Source organism: Uranotaenia lowii, chromosome 2 (genome assembly GCF_029784155.1).
Source record: "Uranotaenia lowii strain MFRU-FL chromosome 2, ASM2978415v1, whole genome shotgun sequence".
Classification (NCBI taxonomy): domain Eukaryota; kingdom Metazoa; phylum Arthropoda; class Insecta; order Diptera; family Culicidae; genus Uranotaenia; species Uranotaenia lowii.
This window is the reverse complement of record NC_073692.1, coordinates 84,124,085-84,146,519: the sequence shown is the minus strand read 5'-3', so window position 1 is coordinate 84,146,519 and position 22,435 is coordinate 84,124,085. Positions and strand designations below refer to the sequence as shown.

General features: G+C 33.1%; 1 protein-coding gene across 2 annotated transcripts; it reads left to right on the top strand.

Moving 5' to 3' along the window:
• Nucleotides 1-1,078: 1,078 nt before the first annotated feature.
• Nucleotides 1,079-22,120, top strand: LOC129748139 (endocuticle structural glycoprotein SgAbd-2-like). Of its 2 annotated transcripts, none has more exons than XM_055742641.1 (5): nucleotides 1,079-1,195; nucleotides 1,715-2,089; nucleotides 13,408-13,648; nucleotides 13,705-13,895; nucleotides 21,938-22,120. In XM_055742641.1, the coding sequence occupies exons 2-4, from the start codon at nucleotides 1,730-1,732 to the stop codon at nucleotides 13,872-13,874; spliced, it is 771 nt and encodes a 256-aa protein (XP_055598616.1). In that variant the 5' UTR covers nucleotides 1,079-1,195; nucleotides 1,715-1,729; the 3' UTR covers nucleotides 13,875-13,895; nucleotides 21,938-22,120. The 2 variants fall into 2 exon arrangements, with proteins under 2 accessions (XP_055598616.1, XP_055598615.1); XM_055742640.1 differs by lacking the exon at nucleotides 1,079-1,195 and adding an exon at nucleotides 1,480-1,617.
• The last annotated feature ends 315 nt before the right edge of the window (nucleotides 22,121-22,435 follow it).

The window sequence follows — 22,435 nt, the reverse complement described above, 5'->3', positions numbered from 1 at the left end:
TTGTCATTTTTGTCATTTTTGTCATTTTTGTCATTTTTGTCATTTTTGTCATTTTTGTCATTTTTGTCATTTTTGTCATTTTTGTCATTTTTGTCATTTTTGTCATTTTTGTCATTTTTGTCATTTTTGTCATTTTTGTCATTTTTGTCATTTTTGTCATTTTTGTCATTTTTGTCATTTTTGTCATTTTTGTCATTTTTGTCATTTTTGTCATTTTTGTCATTTTTGTCATTTTTGTCATTTTTGTCATTTTTGTCATTTTTGTCATTTTTGTCATTTTTGTCATTTTTGTCATTTTTGTCATTTTTGTCATTTTTGTCATTTTTGTCATTTTTGTCATTTTTGTCATTTTTGTCATTTTTGTCATTTTTGTCATTTTTGTCATTTTTGTCCTTTGTGTCATTTTTGTCATTTTTGTCATTTTTGTCATTTTTGTCATTTTTGTCATTTTTGTCATTTTTGTCATTTTTGTCATTTTTGTCATTTTTGTCATTTTTGTCATTTTTGTCATTTTTGTCATTTTTGTCATTTTTGTCATTTTTGTCATTTTTGTCATTTTTGTCATTTTTGTCATTTTTGTCATTTTTGTCATTTTTGTCATTTTTGTCATTTTTGTCATTTTTGTCATTTTTGTCATTTTTGTCATTTTTGTCATTTTTGTCGTTTAATTTTCAGTGTTTTCGATAATTTCCAAAATGCCGTTGCTAGATTTTGTAGCCACTTGAATTAAAATTTGACACATTTGAAGTGCCGATGACGGGCATCACAATATAGTTTGTACCCAGTTTTGACGGCGGTGGTCGATCCTTGATTGCATGAAAATTTCATTTCCATACAAGACACGTACGGTTATCCAAAAATCCGGCTTGGGGGATGCTGCTGAATTTTAGGCAGGTACATAGGCTACATACTTTAACATGTTTATGATTTCACGCGGCACTGCACGCGTTTGTATTTCTGTTGGGGGCGCGTAGTGTTGACGAAGAAGCTGCTCGAACCCGCAACAATGTGTCGGAATGTTGCCAAAGTCAAAACTGACTGACGTTGAACTTGCCATCAGTCAGATCAGACAGTTGTGGCAAAAGGTGAGAACTCGACTATTGGCTAGACCGTGAAATTTGAATCTTCTGGGTCTGAGATGGATTCGTTGGAAGTAAAAGAGCACGTCGGGACCTTGTAGTACCTCGTTCCAAGAGTAAGTAGATACGCAAACGATCTTCGCAGATTTATCGATCCCATCTTCAAATAAACAGACATAGACCGCGACCGCGTAATGATATTCATACATGGAGTGCGCGCGCGCGTTTTTTTTTCTAAGGTTATTGTGATTAGTGAACCGAGATCATATCTATGATACTGTTGTATTTTGGCTCAGTAGAATTTTTGACCCATTCAATTCTGATTGTACTAGATGCGGTATAAATGAAACTGCCGTTGACGGATTTGGTGATAGTCGACAAGTGGTCTTCAAATGGTAGAGAAGAGTTTGGGAAAATAAACCAGTGGAAGATTAAACGGACTTTGGTTTGAATTTAAAATCTGTAGTTTTAGAATAAAAAGCCTTCATGCAAGGTTGGAAAAAAGTGCACCGTAGTATATCTAGTGAAAATGGTTTCGGTAATAACCTTTCCAAAGTGCTCAGTGAATTTAATTTTTCATTTATACCATAGACACTTTCTCATAAATTATTTCATCTCGTGTATCAATTTTGCAGTTAATAGTTTTCTCAATGCTGATATTGTGTGCAGTGGCAAAACCTCAAAATCAATTCGGTGCCAGAAATGTGAATCAAAATGTGCCCTTCAGTCGTAATCTTCAAGCTCCCTCATCCCAAAGTCATCACCAGCAGCAACAATTTGGACAGGATCAAAACCAAGTGCAACAGTATCAACAACATCATCAGCAACACCATCAACAAAATCAACACCAACAACAGCAACAGCATCATCATCAGCACCATCAGCAGAGATTTGGTCAACCCTTCCAAAGATCACAAGCTCTAAGGGTGCCTCCGATATCGACGATAGTTCCTCCCCCTCAGCCCTTTCAGCAGCAGCAATCACAGTACAGTCAACAGTACAACCAACAAGTAAGATAAACAACCATATTGTACTTAAAAATATTTGATCATGAAATTTTGAGAGTTAATCTCTTAAAATTGAAGGTTTCACTTTCACTAAACCTAAACTGATGTTGAAAGTTTCGACATCAGTTCTCTAATAATCCAGTTTAACCCTTTCCTTCCCACGAGGTTTTTCACGTTTTAAAAACAGAAATATTGATTTACAGCTAAAGTTTTAGAACAAAAGATGCATAATTTAAGCCTACTTTAATGATCCATTTGATAAATTTGGGTTTTGAGGTGGATCATTATTGTGCTCCATTGGGGAGATAACAACACATAGGGTGCAAATGAAAAACAGGAAATAATTGCAAAAAAACATGGAATTTCATCACTTCATTGATGACAAACTAAAACGATCCTATTTGATAAAAAAAATTCTTTTGTATACGCATCCCTCGAAAGTCTTTTTATTGAAATATTTGAAATTTTCATTCTTGCCTTGGAACAATGGCCGCCATGACACTTTGCGCAAGATAAACAAAACATGCCGTTTTTCGAGAAAATCACGAACTTTTATAAATATTTCGAGACATGTGGTCATTTAAGCAGATGAAATAACTATCCTGAAGCGATTTTTATTGTAGACGAAATGATTTTCATGAGTATTGATAAGAAGTTTCACAAGAAGAAAAGTACGTTTTGTTCCCAGTGTATTACCAGTGATCCACTTTACTTACTCAAAAATTTACATGTTTTAGTTGAAATCTAAGTAAACCATCATTTGATTCTGCTTGCATAAGCAATCTTTAGCACGTCAGTATTTTTATTTGAAAGAAATTATAAAAACTTGTCAAGTTATTGAACAACAAATGACAACTTGATTTAAATTCGAAAAAAATCCGACTTTTTTGCAGCTTTTGATCTGCCAAGCAAAACCTAGCAAACCGATTTTCTTCAAATTTCGTGCAATGATTCTTCACATATATCTACACATCCGGTGAAAAAATGGTGCTGATCCAAAGCGCCCAGTTCAAATGCGAGCTTTGCAAAGTTGTGGATCACCTGTGCTACCATGGGAAGGAAAGGGTTAACTACTTTCTTTATTGACTTTCGTTTATTTACGAAATAAAATTTAAATCCAAATAACCTGAGCTTAAATCAAGTCCCATAAATGAAAGGAGTTATAATTTTTCATTATTTTCAAATGTAATAACTCCACTTTTCCCTATTTAGGTACCAACCATAGATTTTATTTTGATTTTGGGAAATGTGAAAAATATAGATACCTCAAGAAAAGGGCAACTTTTTTCAAAACAATGCCGACCAAAATAAAAAAAAAATCCTTATAACTGTCTTCGGCTTCAGACGATGGGTGATGAAGACATAAGCTGGTCATAAATTTTCATGCACAAAACAAGCATGAAGCTGTTGGAAAAAAGTCATAAACGGCAGTGTTAAACTATGGTTGAACTTTTTCGTCATGTGATCTCTGATCCTGTGGGTGGATCAGCTGGGTGCTGATACTTGCTTCTGGGTAAAACCATGAAAAGTTTATGATGGAAAATAAAATGTGTTAATAAAATTTGTTGACTTATGCTTTATGTTTTGCGCATATTTATTACAACATTTTTTTCAGTCAGGTTTATAATTTATTTATTTTCAATGTATACCGTCTCACGACATAACTTGATGAGCGGATCTCGGATCTCAATCGGGTTTAAGTTGATTAATTCAAGCTAATACTAATTCTTAAGATATCAAATATGGTGAGAAGCTGCATTTAAATTAAGATTTAAGGGACTCAGTCAATGAAACTTCAAAATGGATTATGATTTATGAGCAATTCGTAATAAATTACACTTAAGTCCGTATAACGCTCCAATAATCTAATGCTTCTTTCAATATGTAAATTTATTCAAGTATGTTGAAGAAACTCTGTCATTTTGACTAAAAAATCTGTTGTTCTGTGATTTGACCAAAAAAATTATTTGAGTGTTTTCTGTGCTGTTGTTTTCATAGTTTTTATAGAGTTTTCAATTTCAAAAATCTTTGAAGTCTGTGAAAAATCAGTGTTCTGTGACGCAGATTCTATGACAAAATCTTGCTTGCCTTTTTTATTCCCTTTCAGTAACCTTAATCATAATACTTTCTTTCATGATTGATTATTTGCATCTTAAAACAGTTGGGATTGAACATTTTTCACAGTAATTAAACATAAATTGATGAGAAATTGTTTCTTTATGAAACTTTGGGAAAAATTTTCAAGCTTCAATGTTTGTTTTTTTCGAAAGCATGATTTTTCTTAAAAATAATCATGTTTTGTAAATAAAAATCTATATCAAGTTTAAGGTTGATAGATTTTCCGGTTTTATCTGGACTTGTCCGGATATTTAATACAAAATTTAAGAACAGTCCGGCGTTTATTCATTTTATTTGCGAAATAAAATGAATAAAATTGTGTCTAAGAAATTTTTTATTTACGCCTCCGGAACGAAATATTTTAAGCTAGTTTTATAGAAATAAATATGAAAGGACTTTTGAAAGCCCTAAATACGATTTAAATCATGATGAAAATCTTTTTTTTTCATTTTTTCTTGATTTTTGTTGAGTAATTTCCGGGTTTTGACAAAATTTTCCCGGTAAATGCAGGGCATTCAATTTTAAATAAAGTCTTGTAAAGCATATAAATATCAGTTATAAAATATTATCTGATATCGTTAATTTTGAATTCAGATGCCCGGATTTTTCCAAGTTTTTATATAAAATTACCAGATTTGACCGACCCAGATACGAGCTGGAAAAAGTCTGGCAACCGTAATCTAGTAATCTATTTTTTTTTAAATTTTTTTAAATAACGTTTTATCAAGCAGAGAAATATCGGTTGTATAATATTATCTGATACATTACTAATGTTGGAAAAAATTGATGATTATTTGCTTGAAAATCATACCTAAAAGTGTGAATTCCAAAGGATGGTAAAGAGTCAATAATAAATAAAATCCAATTGTAAGTTTTTTTTTTAATATTTTGCCTGTTTTACCAGAAAAAAATGTTTAGTAAATTCTTTTACCGGTATTTTTCAATTAAAATATTTTTAGACTATTTCCTTTCTTTTCGTCCATTTTAAATGTTCATTCATTTGAAATTGACTCTTGAATTCTCGTATTCAAAATAAGGAACATTGCCAAACAAAATTATACAATCAGGTTTTTCTTACGCAAAGGACAAGGTAATCGCATTTAAAAAAAAAACAAGTATGGAGTGGAAGTACTGATCCTGGTCCTTAAGGCATGGTTGACTTAGTCACTGACTAGTTTTCTCAAAATTTAAGTATTTCTGTAAGTTACACCTTTGAATGACTTTCGACAAATTGATTGCTTACTTACATGGAATGCTGAAAAAATATGTCATGGAAGAAAACTGTGGCTTATTTGAGATTTATTCGTCCAAATAATTGATTGAAATGCTCCTTATTGTGGCCCCCCGCTCCAAATTGTGTTCCTTCCTGCTTTCCTAAAATCTCTATAGAATACGCGCCTCACTTATACAACAACAGGCCACATGAATTCGTTGATATTATCCTGCAACGAAGCACAACAACGGGTTGTATTATTTTCAAAAAGTTGAATGTACAAAACGTCAATAAACTTTTAAAATTGATTCGCACTCAGAATTTTGTTTTATCGTTAAAAAAGTCATACTTGTTAATTCTAGGTTTTTGCTTTTGCTTGTATGAATTTTTTTTCAACGAATTCAAATCTAGAAAGAATAGTTTTCAAACTGTTTCATATTCATTCATTAATAAGCTAACAAATCGTTCGTCGATTTTTTTTTATCTAGAAACCATGATGTACCTTATCTGTTCCTGTTAAAGTTAACATAAAACAGTGAGTGTTTAAAGTTGCTTTCCAACGCAATCCAATATAAAGTTTAGGCTATATTTGGCACATACTCATCCAAATTTTGTAAAAGTTATATCGCTTACCAGATACGGTTGAACCATCATACCTTTCGGGAACAAGTATCATCACTTTGATCTACTGAAGAATAATGTGTTAGTAAGTTTCCAACATCCAAGTGATAAACATGATAATTTGTGCATTTCAATATTTAATTTTTTATCTTATACCAGTATCTCTAATTCAACGATTTTATAAAAAAAATCCAAAAAGAAATGTTATTTTTAATTAGGAAATCAATTTTAAATTTGCCCACGAGATCATTTGAGGAGGTAAGGAAGGGTTTTCCAAATGTACACGCTTAGGAGAAGCAGAGGGTCATAAATCTTACTATGATGATATTTTTAAGTTATTTCAATATGTTCATTAATTTTACTTGTGACCGCTTTTTTTTTCATTTTTAGGCCACTGTGAGTCGACTGCCGACGTACGGCTGTGCGGCGTCCAGAACAATCTGTTTTTATTTCAATTACTTTGATTTGATAATATTATAGCTTCCTTAATCAAATTTCACAAGGTAATTTCAAAACCAGAGTGGATGAAAAATATCCAGTTGACAATAAGTTACAAGTAAGTTTCAATTATAGACAATCCAATTCTTTTTTAACGCTTTAGTCCAATTAAGCCCGGAATTTGAAGCTATTTAGCAGAAGCAAACTTTATCTGTAAAACACCACCTGTGAAATGCCATCACTAGTACGTTCAATTAGTGTATCTAATTGCATGCCAAGATTCGGCTTAGTAAATTTTATTTTACTGAATAAATTTTTTGATTAAAAAAAATCATATCAATGCAATATGGCGATCCAAATCTGAAATCTCAGAATCAAATTAATTATTTGGAATTAAAATTAAAATTCAGTTCCACAAGCCGGATATAAAAAAAATTAATCCAGATTGAAACCCAAAACTTCAAAATTTAAATTACAAATTACTGATAGAGGAGATGTTAAGCAGATTTCATATCTTAGCTTATATTTCATATTCTGATGAGGAATTCAAATTTACAAATCGTATAAAAATTCAGAAACAGATTCAATATTCAAATTTTAAATGCAGGTTCTTTAAGCTAAGTTCACCACCGTTCAATTGATTCGTAAATTTAGGTTCCGACATTTCGGTGGAAGCAAATTTTTGGAGAAAAATTAGGTATTATATCTCATTGTATAGATTTAGATAGTGCCACCTTTATCCCTGTCCTACTTCTCCTAAATAATGAAATGTTGCAGGGTCAAGTTTGATGTACGTTAATAAGTTTTCCTCGCGAAATGCTCTTTCGCTCTTTTCAACATTTATAAAAACTCTATCTTCTAACTACCATATTAACCAATTTTAAATTCAAATATTTTTCCTTTAAGAATATGCTTTCACCGAAATTCCGGAACCAAAATTTACAGCAGCAGGTTCTAAATCAATATTCAAATTCAAGGTTCAGATTAAGCTCGTAAATGAGCTTATTGTATGTAAATCTAGAAATAACCAAATGAATATAACTTAGAAATGAATAATCCAAAAAATAGAAATACTTTTTTCAAATTTTTTTTAATTAATTTTATTTATATATATCTTTAAAAAAACTGACATCAAACCTCTCTTCGCCCCATGTAGCGGTTCTTCCTACGGCTTTGAAAGGTGCATTAAATTTTTATTGAAATTTTGCTCGTAAGCAATTCAGATTTTCTGGATAATCAATGTTATTGTATTGAGACGTTTGGTCCTTACCAGGTGCTCTGAAGTCACGAAAGTCGGTCGGTTTGTATTTGAACTCAGTAGTTCATATTATTTGCAAGATTCACCTTCCAAACTTAACTGGACTTGGTTGCCCGATTTTAAAGATATTAGATTAATGAATAGGAGATTTATTGTATTTTCTTAATATTTTATAATAAAGTAGGTAAATATTTTCCACCAAGTTACCGGTAGTTGGTTCCGATTAAAAAAAGTCACGAAAATAAAATTTATTTTAAAATTTGTAACCGTTGTTACAAAATGCTTAAGGTATTTTTTCAATGTTTCCAAACGTTTTGTGTAAGCTGTTGTGTCATTTGTTAAATTTCAATAAGGGTATATACGGACGATAGTATTGGCGAAAAATTGGCCTCAGCCATAACCTCAAATTTTGATTTGTTGGCGGCCTCACCAGTGATGCTAGGTGCGTTACCAAAATCAGTTTTTGCTTGTTTTAAACTCATAATAGTTTTGAATTGATTAAATTTTTTAAACATCTTCAGCTAAACGTTTGAATTCATTACGGGGCGTCCCTAAATAATGAATGAAGATAAGCCATATTTTGCTAATGAATTTTCAAGGTGAATTCGAAACATCTTAAATATATTTTCATGTACTGCTTGATAGGTTAAAAGAAGAGCAGTGTCTAACTTCTAAACGAATGCAAAATCATTCACTGTTCAAGCAAGTAAATCAATGAAGCCCCGTCTATGTTGACTTTGAAAATAATCGCCAACACGCTCTGATTATTTATAACATATCCACATAATTCGCTACATCGTTTAATTATGCAATACAGTAAGTTGTTATGTCGTGCAGATAAATGATGCGTTTAATTTCACATTCGAATAGAAATCTACGGGAAAGTTGCAAATTCTCAGTACTCATTAAAAGGTTTTTCAATAACAATGCAATTAAAAAATAAAATTATTTTCCAAATTTCAATGCACTTGGCACCCCTGAACACCCAAAAAATCAAAACAAGAACATCTGTATATCGCTTTTCCACAGGCCGAGTTTTTCGATATTAGTACCAGAAAATCGCGTTTATCGTGCGCCCTTCTCAAAAATGAATTCTGTTCTCCCATGGTTTGAGGTTAGGGCTGAGGCCTCCTGCTTGGGTTGTGTTCGTGTAGAACTGTCAATATATCCTAATAGAAAATTAGGGTACGATGTTTATATTTGCAGGTTTTTGTTCAAATTTCAAATTCACAAGAACACATATTGTTAGCATCAGTCAGGCGGGCTTCAGCGAGGGTGTATGTTCATGGTACTATCAACATGGAGGGATGGTCCTCCATTTTGGGTGGCGTAGCGAATGATGGAAATTGTATGAAGGCAAAGAAGAAGATGGCCTAGCTTCCGTTATAGGTCATTTCTATCTTGGCGTTCGTATGTGCGAGTTGTGAGTGTGACTTTTTAATTTGTGTAAAATACGTGGCAGGAGTCTAACAGGACAATCTGATCATTCAGGACCTTTTAATTTTGGATTGGTTTTTCCTGGAAAAACCTTCAAGACCTCACACGCACATACGATTCGGCCTAGGAAGTCCAAGACTGTCTACGTCTAAACCATAAAGGACTCAGCTCTCTGGTTCTGCGGAACCATAATCATTAAGGAGAGACGTCTCAGGCCTAATCGTCTTAATTATCAAGGAGACCCCCTCTCGGCGCGACCAATACGGCCTTGCTGTGGTCCGCCAATTGCGTCAAAGAGGGAAGAAGCCTTCACCATCAATTTCCGAAGCCCAAATACGCCATTTTGAGTCACCTACGCAAGCCACGTTACATCATCTACCAGCAACCGAAAGCAGCAGATCAGTACCAGCAACCAGAAAGCGCGCCAACGATTGTGGTAAATCCGTCAATCAATTTTGAAGTGCCCCTGAACCACACTGAACACACCCACATCCACACTTTTGCTATCAATAAAAACCCTCGAATTACAAGTAAATAAAGCTTATCTTTTTCATTTAAAGTAAACTTTTTAATTTGGCAAGAAACTCCACAGCTTACCCCGTAAAGTAATTGTTCGCGTTCCCTTACCCAGTAGTAGGCCGACCCTGAGACACAGTTCAGGGGTCTCCTGCTCCTGAGCTAGATTTTCGGGAGTGTTGGACCAGTAGGTTTTAAATTATCCATAATTTTTAACAGCTTTTATGTATTGAAGTGTTTCTTTGATCTTTGAATTTGTCAAGAATAAATCTATCCGGCAATGTCCGGTCCGATGACAATGTTGGCCGCTATCCCGTATTTCTCGATAGAAAAAAATCTAACTTGAAAAACTTGTCATTGAATTTTAGCAATGATTTGCTGTATCTCGTTTTTCAACTAACGCATTTTTTAAACTCGCATTTTGTTGTTATATTTTTCGTTAATTTGATAATCATTTTCATAGAACATACTTGGACTCTCGAAAATCCCAGTTCTTCAGTATATTGGATTGAAGATTTACATGATCTGAATGTGCGAAGGGTTATGGAGGGTTAAACAAAAATTGTAGCAAAATTTTTGTACTTTTATGTCTTGAAGCTAATTCTATTCTTATAAATGGCAACCTTACTTTATCTCGAATTAAATCGAGATAAAGTTAGGTTTTTAATTTTTTTTTTATTTGGCACGGTATGTTAAAAACAATCCATGCCAAATAAAATACTTAAAATAAATTAACTCCTGTATTTTTTAAAATTCAAAACATATGACCCATTCCAAGCACCCCTCAACTGGAGAACCGATTTTTATTTTTCATTATCCAAAAATAAATTACATAGCGTTAGAAAGGTTATTTCTTGAGTGTCATTTTCCATTAAAAGATTTTCAGCTTCCTTTTTTTAGAATTGAGTATGTTAACGATGAAATTTAAAAATTTTAGTATGAAATTCAATTGATTTTTGCAAATATTCTTTATTTATAACATAACTTTGTCAAAAATCTAGCTATGTCAAAAAAAATTATTGCAAAATGATGGCAGAAATGCCATCTTTTAAGCATGATATAAGATAAACAGTCACTGCAGGTTTACGCTCTAGAATCGTAAATAAAGGTATCTATTTTTAAGCGTTGTGACGTCACGAAAATTCTACTGTTTTTAAATTTATGATTTACTGAAATTTCACATATTGTCCAAAATTGGAGGTCTCTTCAAACTTTTTGAGTGGAATTTAATGCAATTTTTAGATTGAAAATCGGTTTAGCAGGTTGTGAGTTGCACCCGGGTAAAGAATGCGTTGTGACGTCACGAAATTTTATTTACTTTTTTTCGAAAACGTTCAAGACTTTTTACTTCAACACTATGATAGTATTTCTTCAATACAAGTTCAACACAACAATGTGCTTCAATGAACGAATTCTATTATCAAATTTTTAAAGAAAATATTTTTTTTTGCATTAACTCAGTTGTTTTCAAACATTTTTAATAAAACATATAAAACAGCGCTTGAAACGCTTGATTCAAGAACAAACAAACTATCAAACAAATGAAATCCTCATCGATATTTTAAAAGAATATTTGTGAATCATAAAGCAGGTAGTTATCTGTGATTTGAATAAAAATCTTGCAAAAGATCAAGTTCTTCATATATCTATGTTAGAATGAAAAACACCGCTAGTAGCTTCTATTTCTTTCTGGCATTATGTTCCAACAAAATAAGTTCCATGAAAAAAATGTAATGAGATTCAAAAAATCTTTGAACATGGTAAACTTAACAGATTAACTTTTTTTTTATTAAAAAAATCATAAGATATTAATAGAAAATAATTAATAAAATTAATTAAATTATTTTAATAAAAAACTGCCCTAATTGAAATTTCCACCTCAAAGAATGTCACTAGAAAATCCAAATCGAACCCCGTGTTCACATAAAATCTCACAAAAGAGACTTTGAACTAAATAACAAAATCAAATAAATTCAAATATGTACAAGGTCTCATGCAAAATTTGGGTAAGATTATTCTAAGGAAAGGGGTTGCGCAACGCACCTGAAGTTTGTATGGAATTATGAAGATTTCGTTCGGCATGATAAAAAAAACTGTTTTTCGTCAGTAATTTAGGTCTTTATCAACCAATTTTTCTTTTAATTTGAGTATTACAAAGCTTTGATTATGACAATATTTCATCGGAGAAACGCGTTTCGATTAGAGTTATCATAAAACAGCTATAACGTTCAAAATTGGCGTCGATTAACGATTATTCAGGTATTTTTTGTATTTTACCCATCAGAAGCAAACTTTTGAAACTCAAAAAACTTTTTAACTAAACCATTGTCGAAATGGGATATTGAGATAAACTATTTGTCATAGTGAAAGTTTTGTGAATGACTATAATTAAAACAAATCAGCCGATAGGGACTTCAGAAATTGGTGCTTAACTTGGTTTTCATGTCCTTCAAAACCCAATTTCTCATAATGCCATACAAATTTTAGGCTCATTGTGCCCTCTATTTCCGTGGGCCAATCCCCAAATTTGACACTGGGCTTTGTGTTAGGCCTAGGATCTATTTAAGCTTGCAACTTATGAGATTTTAATTAGATGGCTGATTTAGGCACTCTAGTGTCGATTAACTATCTTTGAAAAGATCGAAGGCTTTGAAATTATCATTTATTTTTCCTTTCCTTTGCAATAAAAGATTAAAAAGATTCAGAAACACATTTCAACGCTTTTACGAATAAATATTTCCTAGTTTTAGTTTTGTCCTAAATAATATTCACATGATCGCACAAAAAAACTTTCAATAAAATTGATGTGAGCAGTGTTGCAAACCTTATCTGCTTATATGGGCCTTTGAGATTTAATTCCTTTTAATTTTTGGGAATAAATGGTTCGATTTCATCACCAAATCACATTATTTATTAAGTTTTTAAGCATTTTAAGTAAATTAAGTATTCATTTTAAGATTTTACTTTGATTTATTTCATGTAGCTAACCATAAAATTTCGTGACGTCACAACGCTTTGCAAAACCCTGCTTAAAAAAAATGGTGCGTTGTGACGTCACGAAACTGAATCGCTCTAAAATGAATTGAAATCAAAATTTGAAAAAATCAAAAACAGGGATTTGTTGATTGTAATGAATCAATACTTTCCTGAAATTTTCATAAAATTTGATCAAATAGAAGAGCAGAAAAATGCGGCGTTGTAAAAAAAACTGAAAAGTGTAAAAAGAGGCGCGTTGTGACGTCACGATTCCTTTTGCATATATTTTGTTAACTTTGTTCTATACAAATACTTTTGGTTTCAAATTGTAGAAAATTAAATTTTGACCTTATAATGTACAATTTTTACCAATGTGCGATATGACCTGTAAAACTTACATACAATATACCAAAAAATTGTTTTGCAAACGTTGTGACGTCACGCTGGAATGGGTCATATACATATTTTAAACAAAATTTTCATGAAATTGGAAATGCAGAAGATCATCCGCAACCATTGCATTTTTCCGTGCATGAATGCATGCATGCATAACTCACTGAACCATAGAAAGAGTAGGTGGTAAGTTTGTCACCATCGAGATTTGATCTCATGATCGTTAGCCTAGAAGACTTCATAGTCAAGTCATTTTGGCAATTAAGGCATTGAAAATTCTGACCGAAAAACATTGATTTCTTTTATTTTTCAAAATAAGAAGCTTGTTCATGACTGCTAACCTCATTTCAGCAAGGTTACCTCAACCCATCGCGACCCTTCGTGCCCATCACATCGTACAATAACGATGTATCTTACGATGGTAGCTATGCTTATAGTTACACTACTGGAGATGGACAACAACAACAGGCTCAAGGATATCTGAAGAATCCCGGCTTAAAGGACCTGGAAGCACAAGCCGTCCAGGGATCCTACTCGTACACATCACCCGAGGGGCAACAGATAACGGTCACATACATCGCTGATGAAAATGGTAAAATACCTTAGGTTTGTTATCAATATTTTAAGAAAATTTATTCTATTCCGCAGGATTCCGAGCGGAAGGAGCACATCTACCTACACCCCCACCCATACCGGAAGCGATACAAAAATCCCTTGCACTGATAGCTGCCACTCAGCCAGTATCGCAAAAGTTTAGCCAAGCCTACAGTCAACAACCGTTTGGGACCCAGCAAAATTCTTACAACCGCTACGGCTGATGAATGAACCCTAATCTGATGGTAAGACCTTGAACCGGTGAAGTTAATTGCAGGTAAATACGCAGCCCTCCTAAGGTGCAAATGTCTTCACTCGAATGGAAACTATTTGCACTTGTACTTCTAGAACACGAAAAAAAAACGGTACCCACAAAACGGAAAGTTGTTCGAATGTCAGATGCACTATGCTGCCTCTTCAATCGGAGATGTGATCTCCGCAGATGAAACAAGCTATTAATATGCTAATCGAATTGTCAGTCGAAATTCTATGTTTCGTACCCTTTCGGCTATATGTGTATCTGTACCTCGATCGATGCTTGTGAATGGAACTGTGTTTAAAGATCGTGCCGCGTCATGTTCCACGTCAAATTAGTCAATTTCATTACAGAACAATGTAACTGTTTGTTTTGTGCATTTGTACCGTTGATGAGTGCTTCCGTTTTGATCTGTTGGAACACGAGCCGAGATTGAGGCCTGTCGAATTTTGATTCCTAGTGCCAGGAGGGACAGTTTGTTCAGCTTTTAATTCATTCACCGGATAGTTGAATCCGATGGATCTGAATGAAGACATTGATAAGGTCAGGAGCACCATTTTTATTCGTTATGGGACTGTTATGTGAGCATATTTGAGACCTTTTTCAAATCTACTCGCATAACAGTCCCACACAGAATATGTTTTGCTCACCAAGCTACTTCCTGAGACTTAAATTTGATCATTTCAGAACTTCTAAACGCAGTTATCAGACAAACAAACATATTTTTGGAATATATCGTGAATTCCTCAATGGAAGTTCAATCTTTTTAGGATTTTGATTGCATCTGATAAGGCCGGAAAAAATTTCAAATCCTTCTTTTGTCACTCGGAGTTGGAACATCGCGAGGGGGGGGACAATAAAAAATAATGCGAAAAACAAATAAATTGGAACAAATTGTACGAAAACTTGTATGCAACCAAATTGCATACTATATGATTGCATAAAACCTATAAATCATGTATTTTTTTATATCGAAAAATTCAATAAAAACAAGAATACAAGATGTGAATTAACTTCCATCTTCCAAAATTTGGTTCTTGGTCTTGTAATCTTTCGGATATTTGAATTTTTAATTGAAATTTACTTAAAATACTTCAAACTTTATTTATTTCCCCCTTCGGGATTTTGGGAATTTCGAAGGGGAGGGTGACAAAAGAAAAAATTGATATTTGTTCCAGCCTAAATAGTTTTTCGCTGAGGAAGACATTCCTTCCTTCTTACTGGTTTGCCTTAGAAAACTAGTGTGCATAATTCGACATCAAATGAATTGAATCTTTATTAAATGATTCAAAGCAATAAAACAAAGACTATTTCGCTGAAAGAAACATTGAAAAGTAACTAAATCCGTGGTATTTCACATATAGGACTGTTATGAGGGTATATTTCATATGAGACAACAACGAGTTGATATTTTTCACGAAATTTATAGAACAAAATCTCTTTTTTTTACTGTTTTTTATTGAAGCCCTTTGTTCAAAATTACGAACTGTCAGGTTAGATGAAAAATGGCGAAAATTCATATGGGACTGTTATGCGAGTAGGGGCAGTCTAGCTGTACGAAATTAATAGCGCCCAGGGATATAGAGGTAAAAATTTGAAGTCTTAAGCAAAATTGTTAAGTTTTACATATAGCGTATTATAGTAAAAAAGTTTTGCCAAGGGGTCAACCGATAACGAGATAAAAATGCTAACTTTGATGTCTTCGACATAGTTGTTTATTTGATTAAAATACATAAATTTGTCGAATATGTTGAAGTCCTTTTATATCACCCTCAGGAGTTACAGTCAATGTTAAAAAATAACCTTGAAAAAACAGCTTTTTCAATCTGACACATTGTATAATGGATAAAATGGTTCGCTGTTTTCGAAACTAAGTAGATACAAGCCAAGATCTAGAATTGTCTCATACATAATGATGATTTTAGAAGTTACTGACGCTCTATAGTAACAATTTATCCAGTGTATTTTATTGGCAATTTAAGAAGGATCCTCTATCATTTTACATTTTTGCAACACCAGCTTTTTTGTGATTATTTTTCACGACAAGTGGAACCATTTTCATTTAAAATAAATGGGGAAAGCGGTGGAACTAACAGAGTTTAGAATTTTTGAAAATACTCTTTTTTCTATCAAAATTAACTATTTTAAACCGAAAAACCGTTGAAAATATTGAATGTATTGATTAAGTGTTGCTTTTTTTTTAATATATTTTGAATTATTAAACTAAATTGAAATATAATTTTTCAAATATTTTAACCCTCCAAAGCCGTTCGGGTCAATATGACCCGAAGCGCACATTTCAAACATCTTTATCATCATTCCAATATACTAATGAACTGGTAATTTTGACAGACCAAGTATGTTTTATGAAAATAGTGATCAAATCAACGCCATAAAATTAAAATTTGAGTTTTGAAAATCGGTTCATTGGGTAATGAAATACAGCTAAGCAAAGCCAAAATTGGATGTCGTTTTTTTAAAGTAAGATTTTTTTCTACCGGAAGATTAGTCATAGCGGTCAACACTTTCATTGGACCCCAACATATCAATACAATGTCGGATAGATGGATTCTTGAAGATTTCAAACATTAATAAATCAGTAAAATACAGAAAAGCTGTCAGAAGTTATGAGTATTTTAAAAATAAAATTGATTTTTCGGACTTTTTACTTTCTGGACCAGTTTCTGATGATCTGGTAATACTTATCAACTTTATTTTGAAATGTTGAGTAATTAGAATAAATTACCTAGACAATGAATATAATATCATCAAAATCGGTTAACATTTGCAGCCAGGAGAACGAAATTAAACTACAGTTCAAATTTCCCCGAAACGGATTTTTAGCGAACGGCTTTGGAAGGTTAAACTCCAAACATTAATGGAACTAATGTGTCAAATTGATAGAGCTCTAAATTAGTATTTAATAGCAGATACTGGCAAACTGAATCTTTTATTCATTTAACTGATATCGAGTTCTAATTAAGTGCTCTGCTAATTTTGACACATTATTTTTTTAATATGAAGGATTAAGCACCGTAATTTATATTTGTGGATGTAATTTATCGGCCTAGCGGTGAAAAGTGATGTCCTTTTTAGTAGGGACATCTAAAGATTATGAAGTTTTTATATAGGTGGATAGAAGGTTAGATGAAAATGAAAGATGTTGAAAATGAGCGGGTAAAATTTATTTAGAACATATCATCACATATCAAATTTTTGTTCCTCACGGGCCTACTACTATGAAGCGGTAGATACAAATAGAGTTGCATCTACCACCTCACATTAGTAGGCCAAGCGTGGTCTGCCCCACAAGGGAAAACTTGCAGTGCGGACGAACAAAAAAGATGATATGTGATCGCTCAGATATACTCCCTTTAACTCAGAAACGCATCTATCGATGTTTAGTCTTCTCAGTTTGTTATCATCGCGCTTCTGTTACATCCGGGGTTTGGATGCGAAACAGTACGGTCGATAGTCTGATAGTGACCTATCACCGATGCCATGATGTCGTGTTTTTTTATATCTTTTTGGCCAAAGTTATTTAATTTAATGAAGAATTAATCACCGTAATTTATATTTGTGGATGTAATTTATCGGCCTAGCGGTGAAAAGTGATGTCCTTTTTAGTAGCGACATCTAAAGATTATGAAGTTTTTACCGCTTCATAGTAGTAGGCCCGTGAGGAACAAAAATTTGATATGTGATGATATGCTTCTAAATAAATTCTACCCGCTCATTTTCAACATCTTTCATTTTCATCTAACCTTCTATCCACCTATATAAAAACTTCATAATCTTTAGATGTCCCTACTAAAAAGGACATCACTTTTCACCGCTAGGCCGATAAATTACATCCACATTTATATTAATATTTTTGTGTTTAAACATTTGAAAAGTTGAATTTTAACTTATACCGTATTCGTTTTCACCACCCGAAAGTGTTGCACCATCAACGCTGAAAACGAGCATGAATCGAGTTTTGCCCTCACCTTTGTTGGTGTGCGTGAAATCGGCAGTGTCAACAGAAAATATCAAGCTCTCAAAAATCCATTGCAGCTGGTATTTGTTTTCGTTTAATTTCGAAAATTTAAATCAAATTTACGTTAGTTGATCATTGTCTTGCAAATAATATAAAAAATTTAGCATGAATTTATGTATTAGGTTCTATGTCAAATTGTGAAAATTTCAGATTTATTTTATTAGAGGCTTGCTTGGTAGATTCGCCTCTGGCCCTGATGATAATAACTGCAATACCGGCTGATTCTGGGCGGTCTATGTTTGTTGCTGCTGGACTGCAGTTACCCCAGCTTGGTGGTTCCGATATTTTGTCTTGAGAGTAGCGTTTATTCCTCGCAAATCTCATCTTCTTCGTTCAAGTATTTCCGTTACAGATTACAAAAAATAATCCAAAACGGTGAGTTTGGATCGCGGAAAAGTTTGATAACATACCGAAACGAACAAAATTCAAGCATCCCGTATAAAAAAAAAAGAAATTCAAGCCCCCAATGCGGGTGCAGTCTCCAGCTGCCTTTTTTGAAGAGCAACGGGTTGGAATCCGGAACTTGACGCAACCGAGCATCGTCACCCTAAATTAAGCACAATTCTTTCACGATTTTCACACACTCGGGGGCTTCAATGCTCGAAGCTGGCTTGTAGCAGAGTAGCTTCGAAGCAGCTTAACGCTTCTTACTGCGCGAGCCAACTGTTTGGACGATTCCTGCAGATCTTTGGGTTGCACTTTTTACACTCGGATTTGCTGCTCTTCTTCGGCATCTCCTGGAACCGATTGCAGCAAGCCTTCTGGGCACATTTCTTCTTGGGAGCGTCCGATCCGCATCCTCCATTTTTGCTTGAATATGAAAACGAGTGACTCTTGGTAGCTTACCGGCTGTCTCCAGTTGCTTGAGGGCCGAGATTCGTTTGTTTGCTTTAGAACGTTTTCTCCGGGTAAAATTCTCCGCCTCTGCTGGAAACGGCACTGGTATTGAATCCGGAACAAGTTTCCGTAAATTAAGGAAAAAAAAACAATGTGGAAATAGCTAGAATGCAATTTTTGCGGTATAGAAATAAACAAGACCAGCTGATATTTGTTTACATCGGGAAGCAAGTCCTGTCAAAATTCATGATAGTATTGGTGAGAGCGCCAGCAACACCGAATATTTTCAGAGTGTTCCACTGTCCACTTTATGGTGCACTACCAGTGGACTACTCATCGTGAAAACGGGCATGAAAACAGCAAAAAGTGCACTACCGGTAGTGCCCCGGTGCACCACCAAGCGAAAACGAATTCTCTATTAGTAGGGGAGAATTAGGATACTTGATCCCTGGGGATACTTGATTCCTTAGCTATATCTCCAAACTGGAATGTCGTACAAAGATCAAATGTTCTAGAAAAATGTGCCAAATGGAACAAAACAGCAATGGTTGAAGCTCAAAAATTTTTAACAAAATAAGTTTATGGGTTATTGAACTTTGTTTGAAAAATTTCACAAAATGTGACTTGAAGATCTTTTTTCATCATTTTAAAATGTTCCTAACATGGAAATATCATAACAAAAATATTTGTTCCAATACATCAATCTTTCGAGTGTAAAATGAACTTCAAAATTCAATATTTTCAAAGCGATGGAAAACTCCCAACTTTTTTCAGAAAAAGTTTTCTAAAATGTTGATTTTGGGTACAATTGATCCCTAGTATATGGGTACAAATGATCCCGGTATATTCTTCTTCTCAATGGATCGTGGTCATTGCTGATTACGAGATTACTAATATTTATCCAATTGCTAATATTCATTCATCAATTATCTGAAGAAAAGGGCTAAAATAATTGATTTTCTCTAGTTTATAAAAATTTGCGCCCGTAAGTTTGCAATATCATAAGGGTTGAGAATAAGCTATAGAATTTTTTTTCTGACAATTATAGTTTGTGAAATGAGAACAAACATGACCAAAATAGCCAATTAACATTCTATCTTGGGGTTTTGTTTGATTTTTTCCATGGATTAGAGCTTCCTGAATAAAGGATCAAGTCTCCCTTAACTTCAAAAATATCGCAATTTTTTTACTCCCACGAAAATGCTTCTAGTTCATCAACGGGTTCAAGTATCGTTCTAATTTTAGGAGCATAAAAAGTTGAGAATGTAAAAGAGTGCAAGTTGCTAAATTTTTCCAAAAAGGTATGGTGAAAATAAGAAAAGGGGATCAAGTATCCCCACTCTCCCCTATACTAAGGCTGGAACAAATATCAATTTCTTCTTTTGTCACCCTCCCCCCTTCGAAATTTCCAGACAACCCGAAGGAGGGAATGAATAAAGTTTGAAGTATTTTATGTAAATTTCGAAAAAAAATCAGATATCCGAAAGATCACAAGAAAAAAAATAAAATTTTGAAAGATAAGTGTGATTTTATAGATTTTTTCGATAAAACATTATTTGATTAATAGGTTTTGAGCAATGATTTTGTATGCAAGATTGTTGCATACAAGCTTCCGTACAATTTTTCAATTTTTTATTTCAATATAAATTTAAGATGATTATTATTATAATTGTGTTTCTTAAAGACACCTTTTATAAAATTGGTAATGTTTATTGATTTTTGTTAAGTAAAACATAAAAAAGACGCAATTTGACATGACTTTTGAATTAAATTATTGGGAAAAGCATCAAAGAAAACCGTCACAGAATATTCGAGTATAATCACAAAAAGTCAGAATATTTTTTCGTCAAAACACAAAATTTTTCGGCAACCTTGGATAGAACTTTAGCATATTTGTCAAATTTATGTATTTGAATCAGATAAACAACTTCGTCCAAGACATCAAAGTCCTAATTTGAATTGAAAAAAAGTTAGCATATTTATCCCGCTTTCCCGGTGCTTTTATACTAAGGTTGCCAGAATTGTTTCAGCCCGTATCCGGGAGACAAACCGGGCAAATATTAAATAAAAACACCCAAATCAATGCAAATCCGAGCATAACATTTCTAAACTGATGACCAAAAATCCGGGCAATATCCGAGCAAATTTAGTCAAAACCCATAACTTACCCAACAAAAAAACAAGATTAAAAAAAATATTTTTCCTGAAATTTTATAAACAGATTTTAAATTGTATTTTAGGCTTCCAAAAACCTTTCATGATTATTTTTGAAAAACCTACTCAAATAATTTAGTTTTGGAGGCATACATAAAAAAAAATTAAAACAAAATTTGTTTTTTTGTTGTTTAAATTGCCAAATAAAGTGAAAAAATCCCAGCTAAATCCGGGCTTTTTGCAATAAAATCCGGACAATCGGGACGGGCCGGACTGTTCCCAAATTTAGTATCAAATATCCGGGCAAACCCGGATAAAACCGGGCAATCTGGCAACCTTATTTTATACTATAATAAGCTCCATGTAATACAGAAATATTTTGAAGACATCAATTGTTTCTCTCTTGCAGAGATGCCAGGTGTCCTGATAAATAAGGATTTGTACTGATTTTCGAAAGACCGTCCTGATTTCTTACATTGTCCTAAATAAATAATAAATAAATAGTAAATAAATAAATAAATAAATGTTTCTCTGATTTTTGTATTTTAAAGTTATAATAATGTTCGGTTAGTTGGTATCTTATTCCAATAATACGAAAGAAAAACAATTAACATTTTTTTATACAGATTCTGTAGGCACGAGTATTAAAGTTGAATATATTTTAACAAATCTGTTAAAAATCTGGTTTGAATTTTTAAATTTTTTTAACTTTATACATCAATCAAATTTTTTCTTGCCATGTGTCAATAGCGGATTTCCCTCAAACTGCATTTATTAGATATGTTGATCTTGGTTCACCCTGAAATGCTTGGATCGATTGCAATCGATTTCGACAGTTCTTTCTTATAGATTTGAATTTTGGGTTTCACACGTCGACGTCTCTTACATGCAGATTCACTGATCATGAACACGATTCGAGAGATTTAAATAAACTCCTATTCTCAGTAAAGCGACGAACGTTGTTTCTTGATTTTGAATTTGTTTTCTATTTTTTTTTTCAGACTGAGCCAGAAGGATAGGAATTTCGGAGGACCACTTCAGCGAGCATTTCAACTCCTATGGATGTCGACGAGAATTAGTATGTTTTAAATAAATTGAGTTAGTTGGTGATTTCCGTAAAATATAAAGGAAATTATTTGTTTAAACTATTATTAACATTCGAAAAGTCTATGAATGCATCATTTTGTACATATTCTGTTCATAGATTTTTTGTTGAATACATTTATAAGGAATTATGTAAACGCTGAGCAACTGTGAATAAATATATTCACCATGATTTGTGTTCGTTTCATTTGAAGAATCACAATGGGTTATAATGTAAGAGTATAGTTTTTATCAATTTTCTCTCTTATAAAACATTGAATATTATGTAGCTCTCGTAATACCCTAAGTACATATGTGACTTGGAAGAAATCAGGATATAAAAGAGTTTACCTACTGCATAGTTTTCTCAAAAAATCATATGAAAGTTTTTTTTTTAAGTTTGTGAAGTTAGTCAG